Below are 16,815 nucleotides of genomic sequence, written 5' to 3'. Positions count from 1 at the left end.
ATGAATTTAAATTTTGTTCCCTCATGATTTCTTACTCATATTTGCCTTGTTTCTCTTGAATTCTTTCCTGTTCTTCTACTGCTTTCATTTGATTTTTAAAATTATTTTTAGCTCCTTTAACTTTTCTAAGATTTTTTATTGGATTTGGGTCCAAGCTGCATCTTTGAGGCTTTGCTTATAATTGTTTTTTATTCTTTTTCTGTGTTTGTCATGAACTTTCCTATCACCATAATATAATTTGGTTCTTTTGTTTTGTCTATTCACTCATTCTGTTATTTCTTAAATTTGGATTTTATAGTAGTGCTGAGCGCTGTACATTTCTGGAAAAGGGGAATGTCTGGTCTCAATTTCTGTGCTCTTTCATCCTTCTATTGCTCTGGGTGGGGTCCTGAAAGTTTTAATGCTCCCAAAGTACTGTGATTTGGAGGAAGTTTTGGTCACTGTCTTTCTTTATTATTCAATTCCTGACACAGGTTTTGGTCTATCATCTTGTTTCTATTTGGCAGTTGCTACTAGACTTGGCCACTATTGGTTTGCTAGATGGCTCTTCATGTTCAGAGTGGCTGAATTGCTGGCTATTCTTTGGTTTGGGATGCTGTGCTTTCCTCCTGAGGTAACAGCTGTTTGCTTCCTAGAACTTGTTCCATGTTTGATAGCTAGCCAGCACCAAGGCTCATAACCACTCCCCTCCATCCTGAATGTATAACTTGGCACTGGATGGTAGGTGACAGATGGCACCCATTCCTGCATCCAGCATTTGTTTATGGATCCCCAGGAATCTCTTTCTCATGCTCTATTTTGGCCCCCTCACAGTCTTTGGCCACTAGAATGTTCCTCTTCATAGCTGTTGCCATAGTCACATGTTCCTGGCCAGACTCCTCCTCCAGAATCCACAGACCTCTCTATCCATCTCCCCAAACCATACTGAGCTAGAAAAAAATGATTCACTGTGATTCTTTCTTGGCTTTCCCTTTTCAGAATTCAATCTGGTGCATTTTCTAAGGGGGGGGGAAGAGAAAAGGGGGAAGAAGAGCCAGACTGTAATCTTAGCTCCTAATTGAAGATTAAATAACTATTGTTGGTAATTATTGTTCTGGAATAACTGCAAATAGTATTCTAAAAAACCCATTTTTCTTGTTTAATATTCCTGTCAACGTCACTAACTTATTCCATTACTCTATCCTTAATTGCCTTGGATATAGAGAAATATTAAAAATCATGTGTAAACTATGTCAATATGGATATTTCTTTCTCTAATCTACATATCTAAATTTAGAATAGTGTTAAATCAATAAAATTTGCTTCAGGCTGACATGCGTAAAATAGAATATATATATATAATAGTTTTCCTCTATCCCCTCTAAGATTTTCACTGTTTCCAATCTATTAGCTAGTTCTTCTCTATCAGTGAGATTAGAATCCATAATGTAATTTCCCCTTGCTGGTTCTCCTACCTTTTGAAAAATGGAATTATTAAGGTAAGTAAAGATGTTATTGACTGCTCTGCTTTTGGTGTTGAGAGAGCCCAATTCTGGGGTCAGACTCTTGATATTTATGTGATGGTGGACAGGTCACAACATCCCAGAACATTTTTTAATCTCTGAAATAGAGGAAATAATTCCTATACTCCATACTACATAGGATTTTTGTGAAGCAATATACAAATATAATGTATTGCTTTTATTATTACCCTATAAATGTTATGCTTTAGACCTTTACCTACAGCATAGTATATCCTTCAGGAATGGTACAAAGAGCTCATTACACCAAAGGTCTTTTCCATTGTGATTATCTTTATATTGTTAGAAACTTTTCTCCCCATTCCCTTTAGTTTTCTTTGCTTTATCATCATCTATGTCACCACCATTAATTTGGGTATTTCTTCTCTGGGTCTTCTCTTTTCTCTATATACTTTCTTACTAGAGAGATCCATGATGAGCTCATGGATATTTTGATATCCATTTTGATAGAAGCTATGTTTCTCCAGGATCACACAACAACTAAGTGTTTGAGACAAATTAAACTCAGATCCTCCCAATTCTGGGTCTAGAGTTCTATCTACTATGCCACCTAACTGCTTATTTCAAGAACTGATGATTTCATCAATATAAGTATTCCCTTATATCACAGAGAACATTTTTACAACCCCTCCAACACCTAAGTAAATGACCCTCCTATGTTATAGTAATCAAAAAAGTTCTTCATATGTCCAAACATCTGGTGGAGAGCTGATTCTACAGAATCATTACCAAGTCTTAGAGAGTGCTGGAAAAGACCTCAGATTTAATCTAGTACAACTCACACCTAAAGTGACAAACTGCTGTCTAGCCATACTTCCTCTAGGTATAAAGTTGATTTTTTTTCTTTTGGCTTATGTATAAGTTTTACATTCAGCCATATTGTTTTATCTTATTAGAATCAACCTAATAATCTAGCCTGTCAAAATATTTTTGGATCCTGACTGCCATCCAGTTTGCTAATTATACTTTACAGTTTTGTGTCATCTGTAAATCTGATAAGCAAATAATCTAATCATTTTTCTCCAAATCACTGGGAAAAAATACTAAAGAGAATAAAAAGAAATGTATCTTTTTAGAACCATTAATGACCATTCTCTGGGTCTGGGCATTTAATTAGTTGCAAATCAACCTAATTGTACTAGTCTCTATTCCACATCATTCCCACAAAAAATAGAACAAGAATTTTTCAAATGTTTTACTTAAATCTAGATAACCTATATCTATAGCTTTCTTTTAATCTATAAGTTTAGAAACCCTGATAAAATAAAATAAGAGTACTAACTAAATAAAAGTATGAACCCATGCAGATAGGAAACTATGAGAGAAGTACCAGTCCTAGACACTAGGTTCCCTTAAGATCAGGTGAGATGAGATTTTAGGGGGCTGAAACCAAAACAGGTTTGCCGAAGAAAATTATAGGATCACATGATTTAGAGTTAGAAGGAACTTTATTTTTTATTTTTGCTGAGGCACTTGGGGGTTAAGTGACTTGCCCAGGGTCACACAGCTAGGAAGTGTTAAGTGTTAAACCACATTTGAACTCAAGTCCTCCTGACTTCAGGGCTGGTGCTCTATCCACTGCACTATCTAGCTGCCCCTAGAAGGAACTTTAAAGATTATCTAATGCAACTTTGTAATTTTATGAAAGAAATTGAGGGTCAGAGAGGTGCCTAACATCACACAGCTACTAAGTAGCAGAGTCTGAAGCCAGTTTTTCTCAGTCCCTGTAGAGAGAACAGGAAGTGAAATAGAAAATGAACAAAATACCTGAAAGAAGACTTACTAGAAAAAAATAAGAGTATTTATTATCTAGGTCCCTAGAGATGGCATATAAAATGGTATCTGTTTTTAAAGCTCTTGTAAACTTCCTTTTATTACTGTGTCCTCAGTGCATATAGTAAAAAGAAATCCTTTTGAAAAAAGGTGTATCACAGAAGGTTAGAGGGATATTCTTGGAAAAAAGGTAAAGGAGAAAGGGAAAAAAATAATCACCTTCTCTTTCCAATCCTACTCTGGACAGTAAGGAATCTACTTCAGCAAATAGAAAACTATAATAATAATGAAAAAAATTAAAGGATGCCAATGAGTCAAATCCTGGAGCAGATTGTTGAATTCTGTTCTAGCAAACAATTTTATGTAACTGGACTGACTCTATAAAGTCCTGTTTTACTGAAATTTGTGTAAATGTAATTAAGTCCCTACCCTGCTGTACTCAGCAACATTATGAAGGAGGTAATCAGGCACCCTACAGGGAGAAACAAAAAGAAACAGCACAGAGTATCATCCTGTAAATACTGATCTCAAGTGATTCTTAGTTCACATGGAATCCCTAGTTCAATGGAACTTTTAAGTCAGCCTTACAGCAAGGTAACTACATAGTTCAATAATCTTTGGCATAAAACAACAAAAATCCTTTTTCAAATCTTGGCCTTAGCTATTTAGTCTCTGTATAACTTTTGTACAAATTACTGAGTCCAAGTTTCCACGTGTACAAATGAAAGCTTTGGACTAAATGAATGTTAACATTCTTTCTAGCTCTAGCAATTATAATCCAGAATTCCTTGAGATAAAGAGCTAACGAATGCAGAACTCAAAAGATCACCTAGAATTGGTGTGGAAATCACTTAAGATGGTCAGCCAATTTCTTCTTGAAAACTTCCAGATTATGTCATTAAGCAGACCTTCCTCTTTGGAAAAGCTTTAAGTATTAAGAATTCATATCAAGACAGAACTTGTCAATTTAGAAAATTCTACCTATTGTACCTATCCCTGTTCTCTGGGGTTATAATCAAAGCAAGTTCAAAATTTCTTCAGGATTACAGCCTTCAAACACTTGATTTTTAGCTTTAGGCTGAAGACCCCAATTCAAAATATATATTTAAAGACTCTATTCCTAAGAACACTGATGCATTGTTGGTGGAGTTGTGAATGAATCCAACCGTTCTGGAAAGCAATTTGGAATTATGCCCCAAAAGTTATCAAACTGTGCAAACCCTTTGATCCAGCAGTGTTACTATTGGGCTTATATCCCAAAGAGATACTAAAAAAGGGAAAGGGATCTGTATGTACCAACATGTTTGTGGCAGCCCTTTTTGTAGTGGGTAGAAACTGGAAACTGAATGGATGCCCATCAGTTGGAGAATGGTTGAGTAAATTGTGGTATAGGAATGTTATGGAATATTATTGTTCTGTAAGAAATGACCAGCAAGATGAATACAGAGAGGCTTGGAGAGACTTACATGAACTGATGCTAAGTGAAATAAGCAGAACCAGGAGATCATTATATACCTCAACAACAATACACTATGAGGATGTATTCTGATGGAAGTGGATATCTTAGACAAAGAGAAGATCTAATTCAGTTCCAATTGATCAATGATGGACAGAATCAGCTATGCTCAGAGAAGGAACATTGGGAAATGAGTGTAAACTGTTTGCATTTTTGTTTTTCTTCCCAGGTTATTTTTACCTTCTGAATCCAATTCTCTCTGTGTAACAAGAGAACTGTTCGGTTCTGCACACATATATTGTATCTAGGATATACTGTAACATATTTAACATGTATAAGACTGCCTGTCATCTAGGGGATGGGGTGGAGGGAGGGAAGGGAAAAATCAGAATAGAAGTGAGTGCAAGGGATAATGTTGTATAAAATTACCCATGCATATGTACTGTCAATAAAAAGTTATGATAAAAAAAAAGGAAAAACAACAACAAAAAGACTCTATTTCTTCAATCAATCCCTCTATGCATAATTTCCAGTCTGATCACCCTCTTCTGGAAGCACTCCAATTTGTCAATGTTTTCCTTAAAACTGGGCCCCAGCTTGGAACACAATAGTGCAGATGTAGCTTAAGGGTAGAGTACACTGGAATGAATGAAAAATTATTTATTAAGCACTTACTATGTGCCATGTACAATGCAAAGCCCTGGAATTAAAAAGAGACAACCCCTTCTCTCAAGTAGTTTACATTCTAGTAGAAGAAAAGAACATGGCATTGGGAAGAGGTGGCTAGGGAAAAGTCAAGTCACAGTGATGATGAGTGAAGACAAAGGGAAATCAAATGATGCACCCTAGATCTGGACACCATGCTTCTCATGAAATACTGTATATTTATGAAGTGCTGTGCAAATCTTAAAAATGCTACAGAAATGTCAATTATTATTCACATAGCCCAAATATGAATTACACCCATTTTTTAAAAGTCCTACTCTGATGCCTCAGCATGGAATAAATTAAACAAGTATTTTAGAAAGACATACTATGTAACCAGGTATTGAGATTGGCATATAAATACTGTATAGAGTATCCCAAGTTTAAACTGCACCAAGACTTCTTGGACACCCTGTATGAATGAATCCCTTGCCCTAAGAAGTCCTGATTAATAGACCATCAGATGAACATAATAGAATGTTAATTTGAAGGTAATGGTTTCATTTTTCCTTTTCTATTCTCTGCATTTATTATAGTTTCTAGCACATGCAGGCACTTAATAAATGCTTACTGAAAGAATCTATGCTTTCATTCAAATCACTGATAAGTACGCTAACAGAACAGAACTAAGGGCGGACCTCTGAAAAGAAAGATCATCCTTCTAGGAAAATTAGTTCCTAGTGACATCCAGTATGGGACTGGCATGAGGTTACTCTTTCTTCTGGAAACTTGTTATAATCCAGGGCTAATGAAATTACAGATAAATGAGGACAATAAAGCTCCCAATGGGTGTACCTAACCAAGATCCAAGTCCACCAAACTTTTGTAAATTCAGGAAGCCACCCATTCTATGTCTTCTCTCAGTCTAGCCAACTTAAGTACTTCTAAACAGTTTTTAGGGTAGGTATCATCATGTATGGGAGGCTCAAAAAGAAATGCATATAAGTTCACATAATATTTACTGAATTTACAATCTTGTTTTCACGTTACATTTTCCCCAAAAGCAGGTGTTGAAGGGATGTCAACCTAATGATCTCTCCCCTACTCTGACTCCTCATATCTCATAAAAGTCAAGATAGTTTTTCCTTAAGACAATGAAAATGTGTTTGCGAAACTCCCCTTCTTGAAAAGCCAGATGTATAAGGAAGATTCTGAGGAAGTAGAAAAAAGGAGACTATTTAGTATCATTAGTTCTGATATCAAATACAAAAAAAGTACAAAGTGTTAAGGACCATGTCTAAGTATTAGGGGGCAGATTGATTCTCCAAAAGCCCCCACAGCTGTGAATCATAAGGAATTTCAAGTCAGCCTTTACTGATGCAGATGTTGCTTGTGAATTGGGAATGAAATAAATTGGAGGGAAGAGAGAAGAGGAAAGAGGTCAGAGAACACACCTGCCTCTCAGTCTTCACCCTCTCACATGAAGTGATCTGTTCTGCTGGTCAGTTAGATCCCCAGCAGCCATTAGCAGGTGGCTTCCATAACACAAGGGATGACCATTTTACATAATTTGGCATGACAAGAAAATAAATGTTTACCCAGCTCACATGTGTTAATCACACATGGAATTAACTAATAAGGGCCCCTAAAGGGCTAAAGGGAATCAGTAATGCGTCCTTCCCCCACTCTCCCCATCCAATTCAACCTATTCTAATGGGGTTGTGGCTAAATCTGGTTTTGAGATTTGGCTTTTGCATGCCCTTCAACTCCTTTCTGTCTAGACGCATTATGAAAGGAATGAAGCTTATATGTAACTGACATTTAATAAGAAGTCATAGAATCTTTTTCCCATATAATTGGCATTAGAGGTTTCAAAAAATGAAAAAAACTGTTGTCCCTAATATTCTGACTTATACTGAAACTTCCAGGATGAGGCCTGCAATTTAAGCCACTCTCTCTAAAGGAAATAATCTTCTGAGAGCACAAAATGAAGTCTCATTTCTACTTCCTACATTACTATTAAGTCAATTAAAATTTTCTAAGAAAAATAAGGCAAGGTCTTACACTTGGAAGATTTACATTAATCATCTCAATCACTGAATCAATAAGCACTTATTAAATCAATGAGCATTTATTCAAGTCTTCTGATTGTAACCCTGGCCTACATGTTATAAAAGGAAAAAATTTGTAACAATAGCCTGACCTCAAGTAACCTTAAGAGTCTCTTCTACCTAACAACTAACCACAGTTTAAAAAAAAAAAAAAAAAAAGGAAAAACATGTGACTGAGAAATTCCCTCGTTTCATTATAGTTTTGTGTTTACTCTCCAGTATGAAGTCTTTGATGTCTGATGAAGGCTGAACTACACCTAAAAGCTTTCCCACACTCTTTACATTTATAAGGTTTCTCTCCAGTATGAGTTCTCTGATGTTGAGTAAGTGATGAGCTCTGATTGAAAGCTTTCCCACATTCATTACATTCGTATGGTTTTTCTCCAGTATGAATGACATGATGTCTAATAAGAGCTGAGCTATCACTGAAGGCTTTCCCACATTCATTACATTCATAAGGCTTCTCTCCAGTATGAATTTTTTGATGGATTATGAGGTTTGTACTCTGGCTAAAGTCTTTCCCACATTCATTACACTTATAGGGTTTCTCTCCAGTATGAATTCTCTGATGGTTTGTGAGATTTGCACTCTGACTGAAGGCTTTTCCACATTCATTACATTTATAGGGCTTCTCTCCAGTGTGAATTCTCTGATGCTGAATAAAGGCTGCACAATAACCAAAGGATTTTCCACACTGAATACATTTATAGGGTTTTTCTCCAGTATGAGTTCTTTGATGGTTTGTGAGATTTGCACTGTGGCGAAAGGCTTTTCCACATTCATTACATTCATAGGGTTTTTCTCCAGTATGAATTCTCTGATGCTGAATAAGAGCTGAGCAGTCACTGAAAGCTCTCTCACATTCATTACATTTATAGGGTTTCTCTCCAGTATGAGTTCTCTGATGTTTTGTGAGGTTTGCATTCTGACTGAAAGCTTTTCCACATTCATTACATTTATAAGGCTTCTCTCCAGTATGAATTCTTTGATGCTGAACAAGGGATGAGCTCTGGCTGAAGGCTTTTCCACATTCATTACATTCATATGGTTTCTCTCCAGTGTGACTTTTCTGATGCTGAGAAAGGGATGAGCAGTAACTGAAACCTTTTCCACAATCATTACAAGTGTAAGGTTTTTCTCCGGCATGTATCTTATGATGTTTAAGTGGGTCTGAATTCTTTCTATGTGTATTACATTTAAGTAGACTTTTTCCTATAGAAACTCTGTGTTGTGTAATAAGGACTGACCTAAGGCCAAAGTTCCTCCCAAGTTCACTACCTTCATGATCTCTCTCTCCAGAGGAAGATTTCTTGTGAGTGATTTTTACTTGCCTTAAATCTCTCTCTTGGTTTTCCTGCTGCTTCTCTAGTTTGCCATTACATTCCCAGGATTCTTGAAATGTGGGATTCTCTGGACCAATTCTTGGTAGTGTTTCCATTATTGTTTCTTCAAGTGCAGTTGAGTTATCTTTAAAAAATTCAGGATCTGGAGGTGATTCTTTGGACTTAGGTACCATCTCCCAGTCTGAAAGAAACAAACAAAAAATAAAATGTATCTTGGGAGAGATTAGACTATGATTGTGAGAGTGTTGTTTAGCAGTAATATCATACCACTACAATTATATAAGCTTTATATACATACTTTAAATGGTGTAAATAATATTTCAGCTCACAGTACAAAATTTCAGATTTCTTCACAACACTAAAGAAGGTTGTAGACATTGATGCTACTACTAAGACCCATTATAAAATCACAAAATAAATAAAGTCTGTTGTTGGTACACTTATTCTAAACCCTTTTCCTACCTTGCAATGCTCCTCAGACATTTAAGACCTTAATGTGGTCCATGACTTTCCAATATATCCTGAACGCTTCTGCCAAAATGAATTAAATCATACTGGAAGTAAGAAAAGTCAGCAGTCCTTGATCTGGCTCTGCACTAATTAGATGATTTTTAAGCAATTCACTTTGCTGCCCCGAGCCTTATAAAAAACAAACAAACAAACAGATTCATAAAGTATCAAATACAGAAATAATTTTTAGTTTGCTCATTAAACTCAGAGAAAAATATTCTGTAAAAAAAGAAAAGTCACCAAAGCAATTTTTTAATGCACAGAAGAAAACAAAAAAAATTTAAAAGGAAACAATGACAAGTGAGACAGCTTTGAAACTAACATACTGAATTTTTAATGAGAATATACATTTCAAAAAAAAGCAAACTACATAACAGAAATCAGTGTTTTCAAATATAATCTTCTTTTTCTGTTTTACTTTGTACTGTACATGTAACATGTAACATGTATTTGGGGCAGTTCACTAAATCAGAATCAGAAAAATGTTTTAAAGAATCTTAACTTTGTAGAGGGCTGAAACTCTGAATGACTGATTTAAACAAAGTGTTAACTCAGTGGAATTGATAAGACGAGATTACCTAGCTAACGTGGTGATTAATCGTTCTCTAGTTCAGTATGACTGAATTAATCTTACAACAAATAATGGTTCCCCTAGTGATATAATGATTGGCTTCTACTCAGTATGATGAATAGATTTAACTGTAATGGAGTATTTAAGAGGCCAGAGTTAGACCTAGAGGAGGACTGGAACAGACTCAGAGAAGATACAGGACTGGAGGCTGGAGCACAAGCTTCTGGACTCAGGGAGACTTCAAGACAGAGACCATCGTGATGGTCCTCCTGCCTCACCCACAGAAACCAAGACATTCCAGAGGACCTCCAGAAGCTAGCCCGGGCCCCAGGCAAAGAGACAAGACTGTGAAGAAGACAATAAATATTTTTGAACTTTATCTCTGGGTATTCTCGTGGTGATTACTCTGCTGAGATGAAGGTTGATCCCAAGACCTCCAGATGTTTTTGTTAGAATACTACATAACACAGAATATAAATCATGGATGATCAGAGCTGGAAGAAATCTTTAACATTAACTATTCAATTCAATTCAACAAGCTTTTTATTAAGCCCCCACTATATGCTTATGCAAGGGAATGTGCTAGGCACTAAGAATACAAATATATAATCAGTCCCTGCATTCTAGGAGGTCACATTCTACTAGCATGATACAACACACATAATGAGAAGCAAATATAAAATATGGACAAAATAAATACAAAGTAGCTTTAGGTAGGGGATAACACTAACAATTTGAAGTTAAGAGCAAAGGTTCTGGGGAAGACGTGGCAAACTAAGCTCTCTAGAGACTCCAACAAGCAGAAATGAAGAAGAAGAAGATCCCGACACTGAGGAAACATGTAAGAGATATAACATTGCATCGCAAAATCAACAAGTCCAAAATGAAACTCATTTCTTTTTCTCCAAAGGTATACTTTGTCACAACTTCCCTTAACATTTTCATTTTTCACCTCACTCATATACCCTTGCACAGGTTTCTTCTATCTAAAAAGAACTTTCTATATCTTGTTGCCCCTTTAGTCCTTGTTTACTAACATTGTTTCATCTTGTTATTTGCATAATGTAGAGATCTTGTTTCCATTTCCTTTCTACCCATTTCATCCTTATCCTTCTGAACTGCTTTTCTGCCCTTTTTATGACAGAAGAAATACATTTGGAATGTTTACTTTTTCCTAGTCAAATCCAGTGACATTTTCTCAATCTCTGTTCTTCTTGATTTTTTCACTAAATTTGATCTGTTTTTATATCTTAAATTCTTGCTTTCCTTAGTTTGTTTGACATCATACTACATTGGTATTTTCATAGCTCTGTGACCACTCCTTTTGGTTTCCCTTATTTGTTTCCCTTCCACTTTTAACTGTGGTAGTCATTCACGGCTGATTTTGACTCTCTTCTTTTAGTTTTTCTGAATTTACCCTTTTACAGAGTTTGTTCATTCTTAATTCAAATCACTTTTACTTAAGTGCAAAACACATTCATTTTAAATGATTCCCTCATTCTCTTACTCACCTGAACAGATGCTTCCTTAAACTTCTTTCCTGTGTATCCATGAGTCTTTTTGCTCAGAGTTCCCATCAGGCTTAGAAACTGGAAGCCCTGCTCATAGGGAAGAGATGGGATCTAAACATTTGTGGCTGGCACAAAGAACCATTTTAAAGTTCAGCAGTAGCCCTTATTCTTATAAGAGAAGATGTAATATGAAGGATCTTAGGAACATGCTTTGAGGAAGAGACAAGTCAGGAGATTATTCTTAGTTCATAAAGAAAATGACTTAATTTAACCATGTAGAGTCTTTGGGAATTAAGCCAAGAAGAGAAAAGTGTGTTTTTGTTTTTTTGGGGGGAGAATATAAAAATACAGAGAAAAGTACAGGTCTCAAATCCATCATGACATTTGCCTGGGAACAGGGAATAGAAACAATATGTTCCCAAGTCCAGGAAATTTAGATATTTATAACCCACAAATCCTAAGCCAAATATTAATTATACACTTCAGATGATACTTAGGGTTTTAAAAATTGGAGAGCTGAAGATACACTAAAAGGCAATTGTTCTTACCCAGCAAAATCAGATTGCTATACTTCTCCAATATCAGGTCCTTGTACAGGTCGTCTTTCTGAGGAAGGTCTAGTTGTCTCCACTCCTCCTGAGTAAAATCTATGACCACATCTTTAAATGCCACAGATTCCTGAAACACTAAATATTTCTATTCATTCAAGACTCCCACTCCCACATAGTCCTAGAAAAAGGGCAAAAGTGGTTGAGAATTAAGTGGAGAATTAACCATATGCTATAGAAATAGTTCCTAATGATGTTGATGTTTTGGGTGTTTCAAGTTAAGCACTTATTGAGCATTATATCTACTTATGACAACTAGGCTTTCTTCATAATAATAATTAAAAAAAGAATTATGAAATAATTTTCTCGCTTCTTGGGCTAATGAAAAAATAAAAATAGTATCTAGCATTTATATAGCACTTTAAGTTTTACAAAAGAAATTATATTTGTTAACTTATTCAGTCCTTAAGAGAGAACTACTTGGGAGCAATGCACTTGGATTTTTAAAAAGTGGGTCCAAGTCCTGGCTCTTAAACACTGTCTGTCAGCAGAGATGGCCATTTCAGTCAATCATATAAACTGTCTGATTCTCAGGTTCCTCATCTGTGAAGTAAGAGCAGTAAATACTTGAGATCTAAGTATTTTGGATTTGGGCAAGCTATGTAATCACCCTGAATCTCACCTTCATCATCTGTAAAATGAAATCGTTGAGCTGGCACTTGTGACTAGATGAATTCTCTATGACAGCTTTTATAGTCTATGACTTCAACAATTAAAAACAATATATTGATGTAGAGAAGACATTTCATCTGGATAAAGAAAAAACTTCCTAATAATTAGAGCTATCCAAGAATTAAATAAGGATGTTAAAAAGTCTATTTTATCTTAGGTAACCTTAACAGAAACAAAGTATACAAAATGAAGGAAGCAAGAATAAATGGTTTTATTTGCTCAAACATGGGGTATTGTATTCAATTTGGGGCAACAGTTTATTAATTAAAAAAAAGAAAAAAAAAGAGCTAATATTTATAGTGCTTTAAGGTTTGTAAAGTGATTTTGCAAATGTCCCCCATATCTTACTCGATCATATTACTCTGGTATTTCTCTGATTCCACAGTGTTACAGGAAGCTCATTATTGGATAATGTTATCCCACCTGTAAGATTTCCATTAGTCTTGGTATTTTCTCATTGTCACCCTTTGTCCCTCTGGAAGGCAGGGTCATAATCTCCAAAACTTTCATTTAAAGAGGGAGTTAACTCAGATATCCCCTCATTTCTTATCTGGCTGCACCACTTCTATTACTCTTCTGACTTCTCCACTATGTCTTTGTATTGGGTCTCTTTCCTTTTCTCCTCCTTTTCTCTTCTCCATTTTTTAGCCTTATGTGTGTTGTCTTCCATCAGTAAACTGTAAGCTCCAAGAGGGCAGAGATTCTCTTTTTGGACTTAGTATAGTGTCAGGCACATAATACAGTGCTAAACATCTAGTAGGCACTTAACAAATGTTTAATGTCTATCTCATTTTATCCTCTAAACAACCCTGGATGGTAGATGTTATTATCATCTCATTACAGATGAGAAAACTGAGGGAGACAAAGGTTAAATAACTAGGTAGCTAGCAAGCAGATGAAGGTTGGATTTGAATTTGGATCTTCCTGACTCCGGTTCCAAGTCTTTATTCCCTGTGCCATGCCAACTACCTGTCTCTTTTATATGAGGTAACTTTTCAGAATCATAATATTATCTTTAGAGGCCTCATTCCATCAAGTCTCAGTAATTATCTATGAGATCAAATTTGCTTCCATGCATTAATACCTTTAGTTAATGTTGATTATTAATTATACTTGTGGATTATTTAGGTTTTTGACATGAAAAGTAAATATATATCATAATCTGGATAACATATTCTTCAACCATTTGATCTTTCTTATGTGGATGGTTAGGACAACTCTTTTGTGGGGTTACAGATTGCCTCCAAAAGATTCTACAGTGTGTCAAATATTTTGGTATTTGATATAAGAAATAAGGTTTGTTTATTTCTCATCCATTCTCTAATAAAAAACATCAGTTCTAGTCAATTGTACACTGTTTTGTGGAGCTTACATGCTTTCTTATGCTTGACTATTCCCAACTACTTTCCATCCTCCTTGCTAAAAAAATTTAAAAAAAAAATCCTACTCACTTCTCAAGGTATGGTTCATCTTGTCCCCCCCATCTTGTCCATGAAGCCTCCCAATGACATGAACTGAAATTATAAATCATAGTAAATTAAAAAGATTTGAGTGGGACCTTTGAGGTCCAATCCTTTCATTTTTACATACGAGTAATTAAGGCCCTAAGAAGTAAAATCATTTGCCTAAGAACACATGGTAAGAATATAATAAAACCAGATCTCAAACCCAATCTCCTGACGTTTAGGTCTCTTCCAAAATAATGAAATATTTAGACTCTATAGCAAGGAAAGGGCCATCAGAGAAGGAGTCTATCTAATTATAAGGAGAGTGGAGTTTCACTTGTTAAGTCAGAAACAAAACTAAGATTCAAATCCATATCTTTGGACTAAATCTAATGACCTTTCCATTACACCATGCCAATCACACCTATTAAATACTTCATGTAGATCTTCTTTCTTCTATATAAATTTGAGGTAAAAATTAAGTTTAAATCTTATATTCTTCGCAGAGCTCACTTGAACATAGTGTCTGAATAAAAATGTGAAGATGTTGTTGCAGAAAAAAGAAAGCTGGGCAAATGGAACATTCCTTATGAAATTCATGATTATTTGCAATGGCCCAAGGGCTTCATGTTCAGGTACCTAAGTGATATTTAGCTAAACAAAGACTCTGTAGAATCAGAGAGGAAAATTTATCCAAAAATGAGAAAATACATTCTAACATACCTGGGATCTAGCTGACAAAAGCACACCAGCCATACCCTCATCTCCTAGTCTCCCTTTTTCGGAATGGACAAAGTCCTGAGAATGCAGAGCTAGAAGAGAAAGGAATCATGAAAGAGGCCAATGCTGCAGTTCTCAGTCTCACCAAATTAGAAAATCTAATGTTTTTACTGGAAAGAGAGAATTTAAGTGAAACAACGTGTTTCTCAGGGCCAGATAAAAAGCCCACAGACTTTGCCAGCTAGCCAATGTCCCAATCCCTTATGATGATCACAGGGGAAATCACATGATTCCTGGGGAACAAAGCTGACACAGAACTAAGAATTTTACAACTTTATTCCCCACACACAGTCTAATGATCAGACTGTAACAATACTCAGTATTATCAGCAAGTCACTATAGCTTGTCCTTTCATCCACCCACAGGCCCATCTGGGGTATGTAAGTCGAGGAAGAATGTGTCCACGTAGCTCTGTTGCATCACTGCAAACAGCAAAGCCAAGAGGGAAGAACCAAATACCAAGAAGCCCAAGTTATGCCACAGATATTCATTCCCAGAATCTACCACACCCCCGACAAGAAAGATCAGGGAAGAGAGTAATTTCTTCTTCCCCTTACCAGAGGGCCCCTTGGGGGGAGGGGGTGACGGAGTGAAGGCGGGAGGGCTCACATTACTCCATCCCTCCAGGGCACTGACCCCCGCCACCCAGCCCTCCCTTATGTCTCACCTTCTTTTTCCGGCATGGGGGTCAAGTGCGCTAGGGTGGCTGCCTCCTGGCAGTCTCTGGATGACGGAAAGAAGAGTGCCTTCCCTTGAACCCTGAATTCTCGCTAATTCAGAAAATGCTCTTTCCCCTGCTTCTCCCACCTTGGTCTCGAAGAACCGTGGGAACACTCTGGTCAGCTCCCTAGGATTAAAGGATGTTGACGTCCAAAGGTTCCTTCGGGATCGGGTGATACCTCATTTTAGGGACATAAAGAAGCCAATGACCAGCCCAAGGTCACACAGCTGGAAGGGGGAAGGGGCAGGCCTCAAATCCAAGTCAGTTAAGTTTGCAAAGGTAGCGCGCTTAGATTTTGCCTCTCCACAGGCGCGAGGGCACGGTCTCCTGGGCTGCTCTGGGGAGCCGGGCGCCTACGGGCCTCGCCCTCGCAGACCCCCGCGGAGTCGCAGCCGCAGGGAGGGAAGACCGAGTTGATTCCGGGAATCTGCCGGCCTTCGGGGGGCCCCAGCCCAGCCCAGCCCAGGAGGCTACCGTTCTTCCTACAGCCCAACAAGCCCGGGGTCAGGCAGTTAGCTATCCCAGCAGTGGCTGAACCAGGCTCGAGACCCCGCCGGGGGCACTTCCGGTCATGCGCGGAACCCCGCCCCCGTCCCCCTTACCCCGCCTGCCTTTTCAGGAGTCCCTACGGAGGGCGTGCCTGTCTCCCAAATTAATTCATTCATCTTTCCATCCATCTATCTATCCATCTATGTATCTATCGATGTACCTATCGATCTAGCTAGCTAGCTAGCTCTAATCTACCTAATTTATCTATGTATCCATCTATGAGTGTATGTATTTTTCGATCCATCCATTCGTCCATCTAGCTAATCTATCCATCCCTCCATGTTGTATGCATGTATCTATCATCTCTCTATGCACACACAATATAAATTACACATAAAATATATACCTATACATATATACAGGTGTACATTTGTATATGCACATTTTGTTATTCAGTTGTATCTGGCTTTTCATGACCCCATTTGGGTTTTTTTTTGGCAGATATGCTGAGGAGTTTGCCATTTCCTTCCCCAGATCATTTTAGAGATGAGGCTAATAGGGTTAAGTGATTTGCCCAGAGTCATACAGCTACTAAGTGTCTGAAGCCAGATTTGAACTCAGGAAGACTCCCAAATCCAGCACTCTGTCCATGGTGCCATC

At 37.1% G+C, this 16,815-nt stretch overlaps 1 protein-coding gene across 5 annotated transcripts; it reads right to left on the bottom strand.

Moving 5' to 3' along the window:
• Window positions 1-5,394: 5,394 nt before the first annotated feature.
• On the bottom strand, window positions 5,395-16,227 carry LOC127550599 (zinc finger protein 79-like). Of its 5 annotated transcripts, none has more exons than XM_051979679.1 (7): window positions 15,613-16,208; window positions 14,889-14,977; window positions 14,172-14,234; window positions 11,989-12,169; window positions 11,441-11,527; window positions 9,311-9,487; window positions 5,395-9,029 (listed from the first exon to the last, which is right to left on the bottom strand). In XM_051979679.1, the coding sequence occupies exon 7, from the start codon at window positions 9,019-9,021 to the stop codon at window positions 7,714-7,716; it is 1,308 nt and encodes a 435-aa protein (XP_051835639.1). In that variant the 5' UTR covers window positions 9,022-9,029; window positions 9,311-9,487; window positions 11,441-11,527; window positions 11,989-12,169; window positions 14,172-14,234; window positions 14,889-14,977; window positions 15,613-16,208; the 3' UTR covers window positions 5,395-7,713. The 5 variants fall into 5 exon arrangements, 4 of the variants coding, with proteins under 4 accessions (XP_051835639.1, XP_051835640.1, XP_051835641.1 ...); XM_051979680.1 differs by having other exon boundaries at window positions 11,989-12,087; XM_051979681.1 differs by having other exon boundaries at window positions 9,311-9,379; window positions 11,989-14,234.
• Between the last annotated feature and the right edge of the window lie 588 nt (window positions 16,228-16,815).

This window comes from Antechinus flavipes, chromosome 2, assembly GCF_016432865.1.
Source record: "Antechinus flavipes isolate AdamAnt ecotype Samford, QLD, Australia chromosome 2, AdamAnt_v2, whole genome shotgun sequence".
Lineage (NCBI taxonomy): Eukaryota > Metazoa > Chordata > Mammalia > Dasyuromorphia > Dasyuridae > Antechinus > Antechinus flavipes.
This window is presented reverse-complemented; position numbering and strand designations above follow the sequence as displayed.